Here is a 22638-nt window from a genome sequence, read left to right on the forward strand (position 1 = left end):
ACATAGGTGTATGGAGGCCCATTTCCAACAACCACCACTCCAGTGTTCTAATGGTACATTGTGTTTGCTAACTGTGTTAGAAGGCTAATGGATGTTTAAAAATCCCTTGAAAATCCTTGTGTAAGTATGTTAACACAGTTGAAAACAGTTTTGTTGATTAGAGAAGCTATAAAACGGACCTTCCTTTGAATTAGTTGAGAATCTGGAGCATTACATTTGTTGGTTCCATTAAACTCTCAAAATGGCCAGAAAAACAGAAATTTCATGTGAAACTCGACAATCTATTCTTGTTCTTAGAAATGAAGGATATTCCATGCGAGAAAATGCCAAGAAACTGAAGAATTCCTACAACAGTGTGTACTACTTTCTTCAGAGGAGAGCACAAATAGGCTCTAACCAGAGTAGAAAGAGAAGTGGGAGTCCACGCTGCACAACTGAGCAACAAGACAAGTACATTAGAGTCTCTAGTTTGAGAAATCAACGCCTCACAGGTCCTCAACTGGCAGCTTCATTAAATAGTACACGCAAATGCCAGTGTCAACATCTACAGTGAAGAGGCGACTCCAGGATGCTGGCCTTCAGGGCAGAGTGGAAAAAGAAAAGCCATATCTGAGACTGGCTAATAAAAGGAAAATATTAATATGGGCAAAAGAACACAGACATTGGACAGATGAAGATTGGAAAAAAGTGTTATGGACAGACAAATCAAAGTTTGAGGTATCTGGATCACACAGAACAACATTTGTGAGACGCAGAACTACTGAAAAGATGCTGGAAGAGTGCCTGATGCCATCTGTCAAGCATGGTGGAGGTAATGTGATGGTCTGGGGTTGCTTTGGTGCTGGTAAAGTGGGAGATTTGTACAAGATAAAAGGGATTTTGAATAAGGAAAGCTATCACTCCATTTTGCAACGGCATGCCATACCCTGTGGACAGCGCTTGATTGGAGCCAATTTCATCTTACAACAGGACAATGACCCAAAGCACACCTCCAAATTATGCATGAACTATTTAGGAAAGAAGCAGGCAGCTGGTATTCTATCTGTAATGGAGTGGCCAGCCCAGTCACCAGATCTCAACCCTATTGAGCTGTTGTGGGAGCAGCTTGACCGTATGGTACGCAAAAAGTGCCCATCAAGCCAATCCAACTTGTGGGAGGGGGGTAGCATGGGGGGAAATATCTCCAGATTACCTCAGGCAGATTAACAGCTAGAATGCCAAAGGTCTGCAAAGCTGGAATTGCTGCAAAAGGAGCATTCTGTGACGAAAGCAAAGTTTGAAGGAGAAAATTATTATTTCAAGTAAAATCATTATTTCTAACCTCGTCAATGTCTGGACTATATTTTCTATTCATTATGCAACTCATTTGATAAATAAAAGTATGATTTTTCATGGAAAAGACAAAATTGTCTGAGTGACCCCAAACTTTTGAACTGTAGTGTATTGTCAACTGTCAAACTTACAATGTATGTAAATTTTTCACCCAAACGACAGATTCAAATCTTCTAGATATTACGTTTTTAATTTTAGATTCGAACAGCATTGTAGACAATCTCGTCCAGGGCTGGACAGAGGCCCGATTTATCAAGGCTAGCATTGTCCATACTGATGTCCATGAGGAGATGTGCTGGAGTCCCCTGCCTCAAAGAATCTGGCTGCTCACCACAAATCTTATTCCATTCTCCCCCCACTTTATCAGAACTTGGCAAGAATGGTGTGAATGCCAAAAGTTGCCAAATTTTATTGCAGCCTTGCCTTGCAGCATTTTGTGACTTTTCAAAACGTTTTATGCCAGAGTTCTGGAGTAAAAGCTTTGGTGAATTGGTCCATAGTGTACAAATAGATGTCGGCAATAAAATAAACAGTGCCGATCAGTCTCCAATATGGTATTTCATTCTGGATGTGCAAACCGTCATCCTGAACAGGGTTGGTAACTTGAATTTTATTTTCCCGGACAGCTTCTCTAAAAATCACAGACAGACTTTAGGACGGACACATAGGAAAACCATAATAAATCATTCTGCTTATGAATGATCCATGTCTACAGTCAATAGTTCTGATAAGTGCAGCTGCAGTCACTAAACTGTAAAATTATATTTACAGTCAAAAGAATCTGTAAAAGTTTCATCAGCTTCCAAAAACTCAAGGATGCCTTTAAAAAAAAGTTACAGACAGGACAGAAAATTCCACGGTCATGACTCAGCACAAGAAAATCTATATACTCAGTGATCTCCTTAAAGGGGGTGTCTTATGTTTGTTATTCATGAGCGCACTGCTCCTCTGCCTCCTGGTTGCCGTGGGGCAGTGCGCTCCTGAAGAATGAAAGTTTGGATTAGTGGCATAGCTGACCTGCTGGCCCGTACTATGCTCTGATGCTTTAAGCAGAGGCAGCTTTGCTTTTGCAGCATCAGATGAACACAGGGGCTTTGAAGCTACCTGGATCCAGTAATCCGTCCAGTGTCAGAGCAGCGCTTACAAGCTGTATAGCAAACCGCTTGCAAGTGCATGGTCCTTGCCTAGGAAACCAGTTACTGAACTTGTGGCCGGTAACCCAGGCAAAGAGCTGTAAGTAGCAAGTTACAAAGTGTTTTGTTTTTACAAAGTTTGCATTTTTTTCTTACTATTTATTAATATGAAACAATCCCTTTAACAGCTGGAATGAGTGAAGCAGCCATATTAATCTATTGTATGGATTTTGTATCCTCATACTCCATTGTCTGTTGATTATACTGCAGAACATCTAATACAGGCAAACTGCAAGTAAATGAATACACATAAGTTTATGCAATCCAGACATCAAACAAAGAAAATGTTCAATGTGTTTTACATTAATTGCCCGCACAGAATGTCAGCCATCCGATTAGGCTCTCACGTTAAAGGTATACGTCCAATAATACCATCAGTGGAATAATCCCGGAATTTAGCAGGTGAAGCCCCTATAAAATGCTGAGTTGTGATTAGCAGCAGCATAGGCAGCTTCCTGTATTCAGCACTGCAGCAGGTACAAGACACGATAAAGCACCATGGAAGCCCTCAGAAGAATGGCGCATTACTATTGTATTGCAGCCACAAAATTATGAGCCACAAATGAAAGAAAATCACTTGGATTCATTAAAGCGTAAATTTGATTAAAGGGAGATTATTTTAATCAAAAATGAGTTAACAAAAACTACACAGTTCATACAAAAGTGATATGTTGGCGAAAAGAAAAAAGTGGCAAGTGTTTATGTATTGCATTAGTGCGACATACATTACAAAGCAATGAGCAAAGGAACAGTTATCAACCAATTGATTAGAGTCAAGAACATGGCATACTTCTATGGCTCTGATTGTAGTATGACTAGCATTAAAGGGGTTGTCCAGTACTTTTTTTTCTTTTTCTTTTTAATGATGACCTATCCTTATCAATACCAAATCATGGCGATGTGACACCTGGAAACCCTGCTGGTCAGCTGTTTCTGCTGCAGCCGGATGTGATCAGCTGTGGAGCAGAACAGCACAGCTCCATCAACTATATAATGGCCGCAGTGGGTTACTACAGATGCTCTCCTTTTCCGTCAAATAGGTATGTATCGTACCAACCTGCAGCCACAGTTTAAAGGACTCTGCGTCAGGTTTTTGCCACCTAATCTGACAGAAGCAGCATGATGAAGGAAAAGAGACTCTTAGGCTGCTTAGTATAGTTTTTATAAAATCACTGTTTAATTAGCAGATTTTAATTAGCGGACTACTTAGCATGCTGCCAGGTAGTCCAGCAGATGCATGAACTCACTATAACCCTGCTCTACATTCAAATAACTGCTAGATCTGCAGCAGAGAAAACATTGATTTCACCAAGCTGTTTGCGATCATCTCAGTAAGTGACACATCACTGGAATTAGGGACTCTACATTATGCTGGTCTCTTAAACGGAATGTCAGCAGGTTCTTTCTACCTTATCTGAGAGCAGCATGATGTAGGCAAGGAAATTCTGAATCCAACGATGTATTACTTAGATTACTGGCTTCAGCCATTCTGAGTTTTAATCTTTAGTCACATAGCAGAGCATAGGAGGCTGTCCCATTCCACACCAGGCTCTCAATAGAGATAATACATTGACAGGTTTCAATCACAGCAGGGGGTGTGTCAGCCTGCTGTGCACATGAGTTTCTAGTCCTGTAATGTTAAGTGTCCTACTGCTTAAAAAACCATAGAGAATAAACAAAATATTGGATTGGACTGTGACAAGACAGGCATGCCTGAACTTCCCGTGTTAACCTTTGCAGAATGGTGGCTTCAGATTATATAGCAAGAAACTCTTTAGGGAAACTGTGCTGCACAGCTCTGTAACTGATTACATCCGACATCAGCTGATCGGTGGGGATGCCAGGTGTCACACCCCCACCAATCTGATATGGAGGACCTACTTTAAGGATGGTTAATCAATACGAAGGTCGTAGGCAAACCCTTTCACTATGTGCTCTAAGGGTGACTTAAGGTCCAGTCACACTAAGCAACTTACCAGCGATCCCAACAACGATAGGGATCGCTGGTAAGTTGCTAGGAGGTTGCTGGTGAGATGTCACACTGCGACGCTCCAGCGATCCCACCAGCAACCTGACCTGGCAGGGATCGCTGGAGCGTCGCTACACGAGTTGCTGGTGAGCTCACCAGCAACCAGTGACCAGCCCCCAGCGCCGCGTGGAAGATGCTGCGCTTGGTAACTAAGGTAAATATCGGGTAACCAACCCGATATTTACCTTGGTTACCAGTGCACGGAGCTACACGTGCAGAGAACAGGGAGCAGCGCACACTGAGCGCTGGCTCCCTGCTCTCCTAGTTACAGCACACATCGTGTTAATTACCCGATGTGTGCTGCAGCTACATGTGCACATAGCAGGGAGCAGCGCACACCGCTTAGCGCTGGCTCCCTGCTCTCCTAGTTACAGCACACATCGGGTTAATTACCCGATGTGTACTGCAGCTAAATGTGCACAGAGCAGGGAGCAGCGCACACTGCTTAGCGCTGGCTCCTTGCTCTCCTAGTTACAGCACACATCGGGTTAATTACCCGATGTGTGCTGCAGCTAAATGTGCACAGAGCAGGGAGCAGCGCACACTGCTTAGCGCTGGTTCCCTGCTCTCCTAGCTACAGCACACATCGGGTTAATTAACCCGATGTGTCCTGCAGCTACATGTGCACAGAGCAGGAGCCGGCACTGACAGTGAGAGTGGCGGAGGCTGGTAACAAAGGTAAATATCGGGTAACCAAGGACAGGGCTTCTTGGTTACCCGATGTTTACATTGGTTACCAGCCTCTGCAGAAGCCGGCTCCTGCTGCCTGCACATTTAGTTGTTGTTGTCTCGCTGTCACACACAGCGATCTGTGCTTCACAGCGGGACAGCAACAACTAAAAAATGGCCCAGGACATTCAGCAACAACCAACGACCTCACAGCAGGGGCCAGGTTGTTGCTGGATGTCACACACAGCAACATCGCTAGCAACATCGCTGCTACGTCACAAAAGTTGTTCGTTAGCAGCGATGTTGCTAGCGATGTTGCTTAGTGTGACGGGGCCTTTAGCTGTTAACCTGGCATAGGTTACAAGTGTTTCCTACCATAGAAAGATAAAAAAGGCAGACAGCCACGTTTGTGAGACAAAGATGTCCAATGAAAATTAGACTTTGTCAATTCATTAAATGTTGCCATATCGGCTTCAAAATCATTTGAATTATTTGGTTCCTTTTTTTCTGCAATTGATCTAGTGACAGTCATGGTGGTGGGCAGTATATTGAAGACTACATCCCTTCCAACACACTCACCACACCGTAAACAAGCAATATAGTTTCAGTATACTAGAACACCCTTTTTGTGGTTAGAAAGCTTCAGGCAAGGATGAAGATTTAGAGAGGTAGGGGTTAAGCCACCTGGTCCTATTGATATGCCAATTTGTAACACAGTATAAAGAAATTCAGACAGGCTCTATTCAGCAATGGTCACTTTAAAGAGCCCAATTTCTATGAGACAATAATCTCATCACAGTGGGAAAACACAGAGCAGCAGGGACATCTGACCAGAGAAAGCGCAGATAACTGCTGGGGGCAGGGGGACTCCAAACTATGTTACACTCTAGACTTTCTTCAATCTATACCCAAGAGACAGAAAAACACAAGAAAAAAAACATAGAAATGCACGTATTGCTCTACTACAGTGCATACAAGCAATTAAAGTGTTAATTATTTAATGATCCAAGGAGGTGACAGCTAAAACCATTGCAGCCAGCAATGAAAAACTGGAATTCTTTTCAGTGCGTTCCAAAACGTCTGGATTCTAACTCAAAGCTCAAATGGAGATGGAGCCAAAGTGTCTATGTATCATCATTGTGAAAAAAAGCCTGCTGTATGTGCAGCTGCCAAGAAGAGGCCAAGTCTGTGTACGGGTCTGGCAGAGAAGAGGACCTGCGGCTTCACCAGGAGTTTACCATCACTGTACACTGGGCCCCCGCCAGCAGCAGGTCGTGGGACACTACAAATGTCTAGAAATCTGTCTGCTGTTAGTACGGGCCAGGATCCACACTAAATGTCAAGGCAATAATGACACTTACCTAAAACATCACCCCACCAAAAAAAAAGAAAAAAAAGAGTGCTTTCATAAGGGCAAGCTTGCAGATTCACTCAGAGATCAGACCTCTCAAAATTGTAGGAGAATAACGGCATCAATAAAATGTGTGTGTATATTCAGTTGCCATTAAATGGGAGATAGACCAAAATGTATGTTTAAAGGCCGCTTTACACACTGAGATATCGGTACCGATATCGCCATCGTGCGTACCCGCCCCCATCGGTTGTGCGACACGGGCATATCTCTGCCCGTGTCGCACAACATCGCCCAGACCCGTCACACGGACTTACCTTCCCTGCAACGTCACTGTGACCGGCGAACCGCCTCCTTTCTAAGGGGGTGGTTCGTTCAGCGTCACAGCGACGTCACAGCAGCATCACTAAATCGCCGCCCAATAGAAGCGGAGGGGCGGAGATGAGCGGGACGTAACATCCCGCCCACCTCCTTCCTTCCGCATTGTGGCCGGGAGGCAGGTAAGGAGAGGTTCCTCGTTCCTGCGGTGTCACACGGAGCGATGTGTGCTACCGCAGGAACGAGGAACAACTTTGTTACTGCTGCAGTAACGATTTTTGAGAATGGACCCCCGTGTCACCGATGAGCGATTTTGCATGTTTTTGCGACGATGCAAAATCGCTCATAAGTGTCACACGCAACGGCATTGCTAATGCGGCCCGATGTGCGTCACAAATTCCGTGACCCCAACGAGATGACTTGAGCGATGTCGTAGCGTGTAAAGCTCGCTTAAGGGTATGTGCACGCGTTTAGGATTTGGTGCAGACATTTCTGCATCTCTTGGCAGGAGACACTGTGGCAAAAACTTGCGTTTTGCCACATTTTGGATTCGATTTTGGTGCAGATTTTTCCCATTCATTAGAATCGCTGAAAGAATTGCCATGCTGTAGATTTAGGCCCTGTGTGCACACTGCGTTGTTTTTGCTGCGCTATTACTGCGTTTTTGCCGCGGGTGCGGTATTCTGCCAGAGGGTGCAGATTTTTCTTAAGAAAAAGTTATTTCCCAGTGCGCACAGGACCTTAAGTCTGCAAGAAAGAAATAAGCAGCACCCGTGCATAACACTTCAGGGTTTTCATTCACATTGCTGGCATCAAGATTCCTTCATATTTTCACACAAATCTGCACTGAAAAATGTATAAAAAAATATGATAAAAAAAGCCACGTGTGCACACAGCCTAATACTTCACAATACCTCAACAAATATATAGAATGAAAGATTGTAAGTTTGCTAATATTCCAAAACTTTACAGCACTCTAAAGAGTACCTCAAGCCACGTTGGTGATCCAAACTCAGACTACTCTGCAAAATGTGTGCTTCCATCTGACATTGTGGCGAGTATGTTGCTATGCAGGTAAAGGAATTTTGATGTCCAAGTAAAGACCCTTCTTCAAAAAAGGCCAATGCAATGCCACAAATTTCTAAAGGATATAAAAACACACATTTGTCACTCATTTCAATGGAATCTGTCACCCCAAACTACATGTGCACATAGCTCTCTCAAAGAGGAGTCCAGCAATACCTTTGCATGGCCAGTCCATGCATCCATTACTGAGAAATCAGCATTTGAATTTATATGCAAATGAGGTTGGAGACCTATAGTAGATCTGATGCCTATGTCACTCCAGATCTATTTCACGCCTAGTGCCGCCTCATTCTACTTAACAAACAGCTCCTTTGCCTGAAGTCAGACACCATAGAGCCCATCTGTCAAGCAGGATGAGGCGATGAAGGGTGGGGAACAGAGCTGAAGTGGCTGAGGCTTCATATTTACCATAGATCTCCAGTTTCATTTGCATATCAGTTAAAAAGCTTTTTTCTCTGTAACGGAGGAACGGGCTGACCATGTAAAGGTATTGCTGGAGTGGTCTTTAACACTAGAAGTCCCAGAAATTTTGAGCTCCCCCCTGAAGTCCCGAAAAAGGGTCAAATGACCCTAAAGGCCGCTTTACACGCTGCGATATCGTGACCGATATCGCTAGCGTGGGTACCCGCCCCCATCGGTTGTGTAACACGGGCAAATCGCTGCCCGTGGCGCACAACATCGCGCGGACCCGTCACACTACTTACCTGCCCTGCAACGTCGCTGTGACCGACGAACCGCCTCCTTTCTAAGGGGGCGGTTCGTTCAGCGTCACAGCAACGTCACAGCAGCGCCGCCCAATAGAAGCGGAGGGGCGGAGATGAGCGGGACGAACATCACGCCCACCTTCTTCCTTCCGCATTGCGGGCGGGAGGCAGGTAAGGAGAGGTTCCTCGTTCCAGCGGTGTCACACGGAGCGATGTGCGCTGCCACAGGAACGAGGAACAACATCGTTACTGCTGCAGCAATGATATTCGAGAATTGACCCTCATGTCACCGATGAGCGATTTTGCAAGATGTTGCGACGATGCAAAATCGCTCATAGCTGTCACACGCAACGGCATCGCTAAAGCAACCGGATGTGCGTCACAAATTCCATGACCCCAACAAGATCACTTGAGCAATGTCGCAGCGTGTAAAGCGGCCTTTAGTCCAAACTGACAACTCTGATGGCTCCAATTATTATCCTTTCATTTGTAAATGTGGCCATTGCCTGAGGAATCTGCAGGGGGCAATTGTGTTGATCCACCTCAACAAAGGTCTTGTAAGAAAGTGTAAACAAAAGAATGTCATTCGACCCCTCTCTGGGTTCCAAAGGTAGAAATGTTAAATGACCCCTCTCTGGGACTTCTAGTGTTAAAAGAGATGCATGCATATATAGTTTGTGGTGATAAATCCTGGTGACAAAGTCCCTTTAACTATGTATTTCAATGCGGCCTTAATGTTGCATACACATTAGACTAATGGTCGAGAGAGATGTCAATAGGGCATGTCCGATTTCGAACTGCTGATAGCATGGTTTTCTCTGAGGTAAGCAGCTAGCTGAGTCAGTCAGAGGTTTTCTCAAAGAGAACACAGAAGAGCTTGGTAGAGCAAGCGCTCTTGTGTATGGGAGATGGCTGTTGACCATTATTGGCAAAGCTGAAAAGGCCTGTGCGAGCAAGGCGACCTACAAACATGGCTTAGTTACACCAGTTATGTCAAAAGGAATGGGCCCAAATTCCTACCAACTATTGTCAGAAGCTTGAGGAAGGAGATCCAAAACGTTTGACCCAAATACCGTTTAAGGGCAATGGGACCAAATACTAATGAAATGTATGCTAACTTTTGACTTTGCATAAAGTAATAAAAATTCCTTAAAACATTCTCTCCCTCTCTCTCATTCTTCTGGCATTTGGCAAATATATATAATTTTGGCAATCCTAATGGACCTAAAATGGGAAAGGTTTATTCTGATTTCATGTCAGATCATGAGAAAAACCTGCAGATGTGTCTTTATAGATAGTGTATGTAAACTTCTGGTTTCAACTGTATCTATGGAAAGATTAAGGACAGGTTCACATCACTTTTCAGCAATACGCCAATGGCTCCCTCAGGGCTAGAAATTCTGAAAAATGGAATTCGGACCTATACGCTGATGGCATCACTGACTGTAATAAGGCAGATAAAGTCACTTTGTGCTGTGTCACCTCATTTTCAGCAGCGTCCACCCCTTTTAGATGGGCACAAAAGCTAAGTCAACCACATTTTTTGCCCATCTGATAATGTTGACACTAATGAAAATAAAGTCAGACAGAGCACAATGATACGTGGCAAAAACGTGATGAGAACTCCCCACAGGTTAAAAATGTTCAAACCCTTGCTTTCCTTGAAAGGACATACCTTGGAAGGATAATTGGACATTTTTTTATAGTAATTAAGCCTCATTCAGAAGTCCGTGAAACATGGTCCAAGTACGGACTGCAATGTACGGATTTGCTGCAGGTCTACTGACCCAAATTTAATAGCCTCATAGGCATAAATGAGGCAGCCAAGTTCAGCTCTGGAGCCCAGGAATAATCCGTGCATCGCAGTACGTACTCCGACCATATTTCAAGGACGTCTGCCTGACGCTTTAAAGGGACTGTCAGCACAGGACAACTGTTCACACCACATACAAGTGCTCACGCATCATGGCGGGGCTAATCATTTCAGTACACCTTGCCACCTGCTTTTTTCCCTCTATCTCCATCTCCCCTCTTCTGTGATTGAAAGCTCAGGCTTCATAGAGCCTGGATAGTTTGCCTTTTAGTACCGGTAGTAGTGCTAATGGTAGCCGGGTAGTGGTAGTTTGTTTGTATGTCTCATCCTTAAGGCTGCTGTCACATTGTACGCATTTCTGTACTCACTCAGGCTAAGCATGCTAAATACACAATCTGTGTAATGTAATTTTGTTACCTTCTGAAGAATACAATGCACCGAACAATCAATACATTTAAATGTATGGCCTTTCTAAGGCTATGTGCGCACATTGCGTTTTTTTCCCGTGTTAACGCTGCGTTTTAAACTGCAGCGTTTCAGTGCCAAATAGCATGCATTCTGCTTCCCCAGCAAAGTCTATGAGAAGTCCGAAAATTCAATGCGCCAAAAATCGCTGCAGAAAAAAAAGCAGCATGTCACTTCTTTTGTGCGTTGTAGCTGCGTTCTCCACCCATTGAAATCAATGATGTGGGTTAAAACGCAACCAAAATGCACTTGGACTGCATTTTTGTTGTGTTCCGCATGCTTTTTTGACAAGAAAAACGCAGGTCTTTTCAGTCTCTCTGTCGATGTCGGTCAATCTCCCGCTGTCTGTCGGTCGGTCTCTTTCTCTGTCAGTTGGTCGCTCTGTCTGTCCCTCTCTCTATCCGTCGGTCTCTCTCTCTGTGTCTGTTCCTCTCTCATACTCACCGATCCCCAGCGCGGCGCTGCACAGCTGTCAAAAAGCTCCGGCGGCTTTTCCTCTTTTGAAAATGCCAGCCGCTCATTATTCCATCTCGTTTCCCCTGCTTTCCCCGCCACCGGCGCCTATGATTGGTTGCAGTCAGACACGCCCCCACGCTGAGTGACAGCTGTCTCACTGCAAACAATCACAGCCGCCAGTGGGCGGGTCTATATCGTGCAGTATAATAAATAAATAAGTGATTAACAATAAACGACATGCGGTCCCCCCCAATATTGATACCAGCCAGGGTAAAGCCACACGGCTGGAAGGCTGGTATTCTCAGGATGGGGAGCTCCACGTTATGGGGAGCCCCCCAGTCTAAAATATCAGCCAGCAGCCGCCCGGAATTGCCGTATCTATTAGATGCGACAGTCCCGGGACTGTACCCGGCTCATCACGAATTGCCCTGGTGCGGTGGCAATCGGGGTAATAAGGAGTTAATGTCAGCCCATAGCTGCCACTAAGGCCTAGGTTAATCATGGCAGACGTCTCCCCGAGATACCTTCCATGATTAACCTGTAAGTTAAAGAAAATAAACACATACACCCGAAAAAATCCTTTATTTGGAATAAAAGACAAAAAAAAAACAAAAAAACCCTCTTTCACCACTTTATTAATCCCCAAACACCCATCCAGGTCCGACGTAATCCACACGACGTCCAACGATGCTATCAGCTCTGCTACATGAAGCTGACAGGAGCGGCCACAGACCACGACCTCTCTCTGTCAGCTCCACGCAGCAACTGAAGAGAGCTGCACGATTAGCGATGACGTCACTCAGGTTACCCGCGGCTACCGCTCTCAGGTGGCGGACTCTAGCTGTGGCCACAGGTAACCTGAGTGACGGCACCACTGATCGTGCTTGCTCACTTCAGTCACTCAGGGGATTTGCGGTCTCCGGTGAGTCCTTCACGGGTGACCGCTAATCAGGACGCGACACACAGACAGAGCCGCGGTATGACAATGAAGTGGGGTGAAGTTCATCCGAGTTAATTCTTATCGCGAAACTCTGTGTCTGCTGTCAGCGGGCATGTAGCAGAGCTCAATTACCATGGGACCGCACTGCAAAAAATGCATCCAAAATGCATGCGTTTTGGATGCATCTTTTTTTTTTTTTTTTTTTTTACAAAACGCCGTGTTTACAGTTTTGGGTGCGTTCTTTTCCGCACTGCACAGAACGCAACGTGCGCACATTCCCTTAAGGGTATGCTTACACCTGGCGTTTTTTCAGCATTTTATATGCAGCTTATCTGGTGCATAAAATAGGAAGTGTTTTACAATACAAAGGAAAATTACATTTTGATTTCTGAAATATCATGCCCTGGGTTTTTATTCCGCTCGCACTTTGACCACTGCCGAATTTTTGCCCAGACGCAGCCTGCCCGTTCTTTCAGAGTGTTTGAAGCACTCTTTACACATTCAAATGAATTGATGAAAAATGCAAGCATTTCAAAAAGCAAGCATCGTACACAGAGGTTTCCCTGCCAAAAATGCAACATGTGACCATACAATAATGGTAAATTCATAGATTATGGATAACCTATGGACACTTCCCAACTAATCAACAAGTGTCCACAGGGAAGTCTGCAGTGGCAGAGCCACATAAAATCGTGTTCATTTTGCAAATTAGAGTAATTGCATTTATTTATTTTTTATAAACGAAGAAGAAACTCACCCTTGCTGACTATTACCCAGTCCCAGCGCGTCCCGGCCTCCGGTGCCACGTTCCATCCCTTGTGCTCGATATAGCATCTGATTGGCAGTAACCCCCATATGTGAAGGACCATCTGCGCAGGAGGCCAGGACGCACAACTACTGGCATAGAAGCCCAGCTCGGACCAGATAAATCACCAGCAGAGGTAAGAAAAAAGTTTAAGGTTATGTTCCCCTGATGAGGTTTTGATGTTGCAGATTTTCTGCACCAATTATGTTAATTAGGTTACTTATGCTTTTTTTTCCATGTGTTTCGTGTGTGTTATCAGGTTTAGTATTCTGTATTTTTGGTCTCTTGTTAGCATGTCATGTTTTAAATAAAGCTACTTTAACCCTTTAAGGACGAAGCCAGTTTTGTACTTAATGACCAGGCCATTTTTTGCAATTCTGACCAGTGTCACTTTATGAGGTCTGGAATGTTTCAGCGGATCCCGTTGATTGTTCTTCACAATAGTGGTAAATTTAGGACTATCATTTTTGCTTTCATTTGTGAAAACAAATCGGAAATTTGATGAAAATTCTGCAAATTTTCAAACTTTTCATTTTTATGCCCTTAATCCAGAGAGTTATGTCACACAAAATAGTTAATAAATTACATTTCCCACATCTCTACTTTACATCAGCGTAATTTTTTTAAAACTACATTTTTTGGGGTTAGGAAGTTAGAAGTTCATCAGCAATTTCCCATTTTTTCAACAAAATTTACAAAACCATTTTTTAGGGACCACATCACATTTGAAGTGACTTTGAGAGGCCGAGGTGACACAAAATACTCAACTGACACCATTTAAAAACTGCACCTCTCAAAGTGCTCAAAACTACATCCAAGAAGTTTATTAACCCTTCAGGTGCTTTACAGGAACTAAAGCAATGTGGAATAAAAAAAAATAATTATCATTTTAACTAAAAATGTTGCTCTAGACGCAATTTATTCACTTTCAGAAGAAAAAACACATCAAGATGGACGCTAAACTTTGTTCCTCAGTTTCTGCTGAGCACACTGATACCCCACATGTCATCAGAAACCTCTGTTTGGACAAATGGGAGGGCTCGGAACAGAAGGAGCAATATTTGAATTTTTGAACACAAATTTGGCTGAAATAAATTTTAGGTACCATGTTGCATTTGCCCGGCCCCTAAGGTACCTAAACAGCAGAAACCTCCCACAAGTGACTCAATTCTGGAAACGAGACCCCACAAGGATTTTATCTAGGGATATAGTGAGCATTTTGAATCCACAGGTACTTCACAGAATTTGATAATATTAGACAGTCATATTGAAAATTTTCATTTTTTTCACAAAAATGTTGATTTAGCAGTAAATTTCTCACTTTTTCAAGAGGTAACACCAAAAAATTGATCTCACAGTTTGTTACCCACTTTCACATGAGCGCAGGGATACCCTACTTGCAGTTAGAAAATTCTGTTTGAAAAATGGGAGAGCTTGGAACAGAAGGAGCAATATTTGAATTTTGGAAAGCACATATTCTAAGCTGGAACCTTTTAGTGACTTTCATGTGGCACTAAAAAGGTGTTTAGCCTTGTATTTAACCAAAAAATATATAAATTTAAAAACCGACATGGGGTCCCCCCATTTTTGATAGCCAGCTAGGGTAAAGTAGACGGCTTCAGCCTGTAGAGCCCAGCTATCAGCTTCAATTTGGAGGTCACTCCACACTTTTTTTTATTATTATTTATAAATAATTAAAATTAAAAATGTGGGGTCCCCCCAAATTGGATTAGCATCCAAGGTAAAGCAGACAGCTGAGGTCTGGTATTCTGAAGTGGGAAGGTCCATGGTTATTGACCCTTCCCAGCCTAAAAATAACAGGCCGCAGCCAACCCAGAAGTGGCGCATCCATTGGAAGTGCCAATCCTGGCACTCTGCCCCTGCTCATCCCACTGCCCCGGTGGCAAACAGGGTAATATATGGGGTTGATACCACCTGTGAAATGTCACCTGGCATTAAGCCCAGAGGTTAGTGATGTCAATCTAACCCAACATTACAAACCCAGTCAGTAATAAAAAAAAATAAAGGAGACGAAAAAAAATGTATTTGAAAAAACACTCTCCAACACATTCTCCTTTCATGAATTTAAGGAAAAGAAAAAAAATCCTGTCTGCTGTAATCCATTTTGGAGGTCCCACGACTCCTCTGAACCTTGCAGAACTTGGGGGCACGCTCAGGAAACGTATCCACCATTTTCTGGAAGAGCAGGGACTCCATGTGAGGACAGTGGCTGCAGTGACCTAAGAATACTGCACTCACACAGTCCAACCGATGGCAGAGTGACCTCCAGTAACCTCATTACAGAATATGGGGGGTACGCTCAGTGAATATATCCCCCATTTTCTGGGGGTGCAGGAACTTCATGTGAGGAGTGTGGCTGAGAATACTGCACTCACACTCCCTGAGTCCACAGCACGGCAATGTGAGCTGCAGTAAACTCTGTCACTGTGCAAAGCCGGCTGAGACCCGCTCTGAGCATGCGGCCGACATTTCTTCTGATGACAAGTAGAAGGTGTGGTGGTGGAGGATTGATGCTGCAAGAGAGGCAGCCAAGGGGAGTGGGGATGACCTGGCTGGACCTGGGGATGACTTTTCTGCCTCATCTGAGATGTCAGATGAGGCAGAAATCAAAGGAGGAAGACATGTGCAGCCAGCGCAACACAGCGCAGCCGGCCATGTTAGGTGATTGTGAGGGGGAAGGGGAGGTGGACCGAAGGTGGAGGTCACATTGCAACACCGGGGGACCAAGGGAGGACATTTATCTCCTATCTGACATGTTTGATCATGCCAGGTAGGAGATAAATAATTTGTTACCGGCACTTCCATTTTCTGCAACGTGATCATGATTCTTTGGTGCATACAGGTGATCACGTAACTGGAAAAAAAAAAAACGGCCCAAATTGTGATCCCCAGGGTCTCCGCTATCTCCAGTAGCAGAAACCCTGGGGATTTTCCGACGCTGGGGGGTGCTATTTACTTTTTTCTTGCTGCTATTTTAAAACGGCAGATCAGAAAAAGTACTCTTTTCAGTCGCCGTTTTAATCCTTAAGGCTGTCGTAAAGAGGTTAAATAAAACTACTTTGATTTTAAAACTTTCTGGTATTTGGTTTTAACAAAACTTTATTGATATGCTTAGGTGCGGATTACATGCGTTTTTGGTACAGTTCCACAGTGGTAATGCACTTAAAATGCATGTGCATTTTTTACCTGCATTTTTACTGCATCTAATGAAAGCCTATGGGGAAAATTACCACATAAAACTTAGCGTACCCACAACAGAAGTGAACATGGGGTGGATGTGAAAAATACATTGCGGAGTAAAAAAGAAGCACAGTGGGAATGAGATTCCTCTAGAATCCATCCACTTGGCTGGACTGAAAGACGTAATTTTGACACAGCAAAAATTATGCAGCGTCAAAAACAAACTATAAACTCATCGTTGGCACACAGCCTACAAACAAGAAAAGAACATCAGCTTTACTTGTAGTTGTTACTGCAGCCAACTACACTGTGTTGTGTATCTATTGTGGATTTTAGCCACCAATTTCTGTGTAAAGGGAGAATCTGCAATAATTCCACATTATTCACTCATAGTTGGCTTAGGCCATTTATTAACAACTGCAATGATTATTACACTGGCAGTCACAGACAGAAAACTGCCCTGTGCAAGATATGGACACTTTTCAGTTCAAGAACTCATCAAAATTCACAATTCCACCTGTTTTGGAAGCAGAAATGGGGCCCAATCTCTTGAGCCCTTGTGCGGCTGCACAGGTTGCACCAATGATATGTCCGCCCCTGCGTTATAACTAACAGTAGAAAGTTTCAGTATGTTAGTGTTACCAGCAGAAGGGCAGCTTGTGACAGCACCTACAGCTTACATGAAGTCAAGTCAGATTTCAGGACTGGGAATCATCACTATTAGCACAATTCACAGTACGGTATGTTAGAGATCAGAATCACAAATTATATACTACTACAGAAAATAATAAAGACCTGCAACAGTAAAGTGCAGAAGGTAGAATAAAAAATGGTTTCCATAATAATGATTGATAATGTAGGACTTTTTAATATTCAAAAGAAGACAGCAATTGTCAGGTGTACTGCTAAATGCTGAAAGACGGAAGTGTGATACGTGCTCACCAGTGACACACATGACTTGTCACTAGGTACAACTGCAGCATCCGAATATCATCTATCAGCGAATAGATGCCGGGCTAAGAACATCAATGAACATCAAATTCCCTTAATAATTCCCTTTCCCTAACAGTGCACAAGACAGAGTATTCCCAGGAAGCAAAAAGTCACTGTCAGCACTACAGCCGCCAATCAACCAAGAGATCACAAAAGGTGTACGGCCAAAGAAAGACATTGGAAATCCATGCAGATTGAGGAGAAGTCCAAAGAGGACGAAACAATCTGTAATACGTCCAGAGAGGAGGACACAATCAGTAACAAGTCCACAGAAGAGGACACAATCAGTGACAAGTCCAGAGAAGAAGACACAAACAGTGACAAGTCCAGAGAAGACACGAACCGTGATAAGTCCAGAGAAGAAGACACAATCTGTAACAAGTCCAGAGAAGACACAATCAGTGACAAGTCCAGAGAAGACACAAACCGTGACAAGTCCAGAGAAGAAGACACGAGCCGTGACAAGTCCAGAGAAGAATACACAATCTGTAACAAGTCCAGAGAAGAAGACACAAACAGTGACAAGTCCAGAGAAGAAGACACAAACAGTGACAAGTCCAGAGAAGAAAACACAAACAGTGACAAGTCCAGAGAAGAGGATACAAACCGTGACAAGTCCAGAGAAGAGGACATAATCAGTGACAAGTCCAGAGAAGAAGACACAAACAGTAACAAGTCCACAGAAGAGGACACAATCAGTAACAAGTCCACAGAAGAGGACACAATTAGTGACAAGTCCACAGAAGAAGACACAGTGACAAGTCCACAGAAGAAGACACAATCAGTGACAAGTCCAGAGAAGAAGACACAAACAGTGACAAGTCCAGAGAAGAAGACACAAACAGTGACAAGTCCACAGAAGAGGACACAAATCAGTAACAAGTCCACAGAAGAGGACACAAATCAGTAACAAGTCCACAGAAGAGGACACAATTAGTGACAAGTCCACAGAAGAAGACACAATCAGTGACAAGTACAGAGAAGAAGACACAATCAGTGACAAGTCCACAGAAGAAGACACAGTGACAAGTCCAGAGAAGACACAATCAGTCACAAGTCCAGAGAAGAAGACACAAACAGTGACAAGTCCAGAGAAGAAGACACAATCTGTAACAAGTCCAGAGAAGACACAAACCGTGACAAGTCCAGAGAAGACACAAACCGTGACAAGTCCAGAGAAGAAGATACAAACCGTGACAAGTCCAGAGAAGAGGACACAATCAGTAACAAGTCCAGAGAAGAGGACACAATCAGTGACAAGTCCAGAGAAGAAGATACAATCAGTGACAAGTCCACAGAAGAGGACACAATCAGTAACAAGTCCACAGAAGAGGACACAATCAGTGACAAGTCCACAGAAGAGGACACAATCAGTAACAAGTCCACAGAAGAGGACACAATCAGTGACAAGTCCAGAGAAGAGGACACAATCAGTGACAAGTCCAGAGAAGAAGATACAATCAGTGACAAGTCCACAGAAGAGGACACAATCAGTGACAAGTCCAGAGAAGAGGACACAATCAGTGACAAGTCCAGAGAAGAAGATACAATCAGTGACAAGTCCAGAGAAGAGGACACAATCAGTAACAAGTCCACAGAAGAGGACACAAACAGTGACAAGTCCAGAGAAGAGGACACAATCAGTGACAAGTCCAGAGAAGAAGATACAATCAGTGACAAGTCCACAGAAGAGGACACAATCAGTAACAAGTCCACAGAAGAGGACACAATCAGTGACAAGTCCAGAGAAGAGGACACAATCAGTGACAAGTCCAGAGAAGAAGATACAATCAGTGACAAGTCCACAGAAGAGGACACAATCAGTAACAAGTCCACAGAAGAGGACACAATCAGTGACAAGTCCAGAGAAGAGGACACAATCAGTGACAAGTCCAGAGAAGAAGATACAATCAGTGACAAGTCCAGAGAAGAGGACACAAACAGTGATTTTCCCTCACATTCACGGTTACGTAACACAATCCTGATATTTTTATAAACAATATTGTGCAATGATTTGTAGAATACAATACTATCATTCATGAACGTCGTGTTTCTTTATGGTGGACTGGCCAGCAGGCGGGCACTAGTCTGCTGCAGAGATGCCGGAAGCTACTGCCCCTCTCAGAGTAGAGGCCTGCTAGGTGCTGCAGTCCCTGTAGTTACAGGAGCTAGGCCCGCCTTCCCTAACCCTTACACATAGCATCATGTCACCATGCACTGCAACTCTCCACCCACAATGCACTAGTTAAAAGGCATACAGTCTATACACTGCAGAATCAGACTGTTCAGCCCCTCACTCCCCCTCCTCCCCAAAAAGAGAGCTACTTACCCACAAGTTTATTCAAACCAGTCCTGCGGCTCACTTCCCCCCACCCCTTCGCTCCTCCTGTGCCCCACTGTCTATGTCTTCTGTTGCAGAGGGGGGACCACATATGTCTCAAAGCACTTCCAGGCAAGACAGCCTCCCGGTGCAGAACAAAAGCCAGGCAGACTCAAGTGTTGTCAGTAGCTCCCATCATGCTGTCTCTCCCTCCCCTCTAAGGACACCCTGCTCAGTTTCTCTCTCGCTCTTCTGCCTGTCCAGCTACTGCACAACACTCATCAATTATTAATTGCTTGTCTCCAGATTTCCAGGCAAAACCAATAACAGATGGGCTCCCTGCTAATGGCTCACAATGTACCAGCCAACTGGCTGTGTGTTTCCAGCCTCCAGAGACAATGAAGGGAATCAGGTTAAGCCTCCTAACTTCACACATGCCCAGGCAGACACAATGTAGTCCCCAGTGCAGTGCTGCAGTCTGAGATCTGCTCACAAACCCATTAGCCAAGCAGGGGAAGAAGAGGAATTTGAAGAGGGGTTTTGTCTCACCTCAGCACCAAGCCTTCCCTTTCCACGCTCCCTGTCTAGAGAGCTTGCTGTTTGCTGTTCCACACACATACACCAGGCACACAGCACCATACATACACACACATTCACACTAAGGCAGCCTCAGTCATTTGCCAGAAGGCAGAGAAGAGACAGAGGAGGAGGAGGTGGAGGGGGTGTAGTGGGAGAGAAAGGGAGGAAAGAAAAAACCAAGCAGCTCACATTACAAAACTTACACTGAGGGGAGGTGCTAGGCGATATCCCTTAACCCCTTCGCTCACTGAGGCCACCGTGAGGTGTGTGGCTTCAAGCCAACCAGCTGAGAAAAACACAAGCTACTTTTCTTACTAAATTGTATGTGAATGTACATCGCAATTGACCTCTACCATCAGAAAAGATAAATGGGGGAGGTCACAAGGCTTTCCTACTTTACTCCTAATATACCGAATGCAGCTACACTGGACGCGAGTACCATTTAGTATATGACGGCTGGGACAAGACTCATTCACTACAATTGGCTCTCCAAAGACATGAAATAAAGTGAGCAGGCAACCAAATGACAGTCCGGACTACGACGTGTTCTCCGAGTGCACCCAGCAAGAGTACATCCAAAGTATCTACCCACTCTGGGTCAAAGGGCTACGACGTGTTCTCAGAGTGCACCCAGCAAGAGTACATCCAAAGTATCTACCCACCCTGGGTCACAGGGCTACAACGTGTTCTCAGAGTGCACCCAGCAAGAGTACATCCAAAGTATCTACCCACTCTGGGTCACAGGGCTACGACGTGTTCTCAGAGTGCACCCAGCAAGAGTACATCCAAAGTATCTACCCACTCTGGGTCACAGGGCTACAACGTGTTCTCAGAGTGCACCCAGCAAGAGTACATCCAAAGTATCTACCCACTCTGGGTCACAGGGCTACGACGTGTCAACAGAGTTCACCGTAACATTGACTCTTGGGGCCACTGTTAAGTTACATACAAAATTTACATAACCTTCATTTACGGATTTAACAATAATAATAATAATAATAAACTGGGTAATTTGGTAAGAATAATAAGATGCAGCTATTGTCAGTATATAGTGAATCAAGTGTATTGATCCGACATCTGCTCTTGTAGAGGAGTAGGGCCCACCAGGGGATTCCTCTGCTCCCCGTGGGCCAGTACCAGTTTGCATTTAAAAGATACCTCTGGAAATATGATGCTCTTTGCCAAATCCTTTATACGAGGTAATTTGCTATTGATCACTACCCTCTTTACCGGAGATAGTCTGGATGAAAAGGTTTTCGTACTGTGCAAGTCCTAAGTAGTCTGGAAAGCATGCTTTTTAACATGACTTATTTTTGTTAGCCGTTAAAATGTTTAATAGCTACAAGATTTATTATTTAGTTTTGGTTACTGAGATCAGTTAGAATAGATGGATTTGATTCCTTTTGTGGTCATCCCCTGACCGATCAGTCTTTCCAGTCCTGTGACCAGAGTGGGTAGGTAGTTTGGAGGCACTCTTGCTGGTGTTTCTCTGGCATCCCAGTTCGATACTATTTAAATGGTCTGCGTAAAGCGAACTCTGGTCCAGAAGAAACAACTGCTGCCAAAAACACTGAATTAGAAAAGTTTTTTGTTGACTTTATTATATGCTACATTATAATTAACTGCTGATGAAATTTTCAGACATTTTTATACATTTATGCTGACAGATGGTGTAAATTTATCACTGAAGTCACTTAAGGCTATGTGCGCATTAGAAAAGTGATTTTTCTCAAGAAAATTTCTTGAGAAACTTCTGGGAGTTGAAGATTACTGCACCTGCGGTAAAAAACCGCACCAAAACCGCGGGGAAAACGCATGCGATTTTGCCACGTGTTTTCCGCAGGTTAGTCCCTGCGTTTTTTTTGCTGAACTGCAATAAATAATATAGATAATAGATAATCGATAGATAGACAGATAAAGGATAGAGGGAAAGATGGATAGATGAATGGATAGATAGATAGATGAGAAAGACCTATATAATGTCCCAACCCCCTGCATATTCTAAGATGGCACCCTTTAGTGACTTTCATGTGGCACTAAAGGGTGCCTAACCTTGAATTTAGCCAAAAAATAAATACATAATTAAAAAAAAAAAAAAATGACGTGAGGTCCCCCCATCTGCTGTAGCCAGCTAGGGTAAAGCAGACGGCTGCAGCCTGCAGACAACAGCTGGCAGCTTCACCTTGGCTGGTAATCCAAAACAGAGGGCACCCCACGCTGTTATTTTACATTAAATAAATAATTTAAAACAAAAAACGTGGGGTCCCCCCATATTGGATCACCAGCCAAGGTAAAGCGGACAGCTGGGGTCTGATATTCTCAGACTAGGGAGGTCCACTGTTATTGGACACTCCCCAGCCTAAAAATAGCAGTCTGCAGTCGCC

At 44.0% G+C, this 22638-nt stretch overlaps 1 protein-coding gene across 8 annotated transcripts in view; it reads right to left on the reverse strand.

Moving 5' to 3' along the window:
* The window catches only part of ZMIZ1 (zinc finger MIZ-type containing 1), a 553945-nt gene that overhangs the window by 65226 nt on the left and 466081 nt on the right, over positions 1 to 22638 (reverse strand). The window contains exon 1 of one of the 8 annotated variants that reach the window (XM_075349066.1): positions 20225 to 20361. The exons of 6 other annotated variants lie outside the window; for them this stretch is intronic. Coding sequence is in view for 1 of the 2 variants with exons in the window: in XM_075349065.1 (XP_075205180.1) it covers positions 19685 to 19787 (103 nt within the window). In the remaining variant the exon portion in view is untranslated. Of the gene's footprint in view, positions 1 to 19684; positions 19937 to 20224; positions 20362 to 22638 lie in introns of those variants that run through there. One more of the 8 variants, XM_075349065.1, reaches the window with a different exon arrangement.

This window comes from Anomaloglossus baeobatrachus, chromosome 5, assembly GCF_048569485.1.
Source record: "Anomaloglossus baeobatrachus isolate aAnoBae1 chromosome 5, aAnoBae1.hap1, whole genome shotgun sequence".
Lineage (NCBI taxonomy): Eukaryota > Metazoa > Chordata > Amphibia > Anura > Aromobatidae > Anomaloglossus > Anomaloglossus baeobatrachus.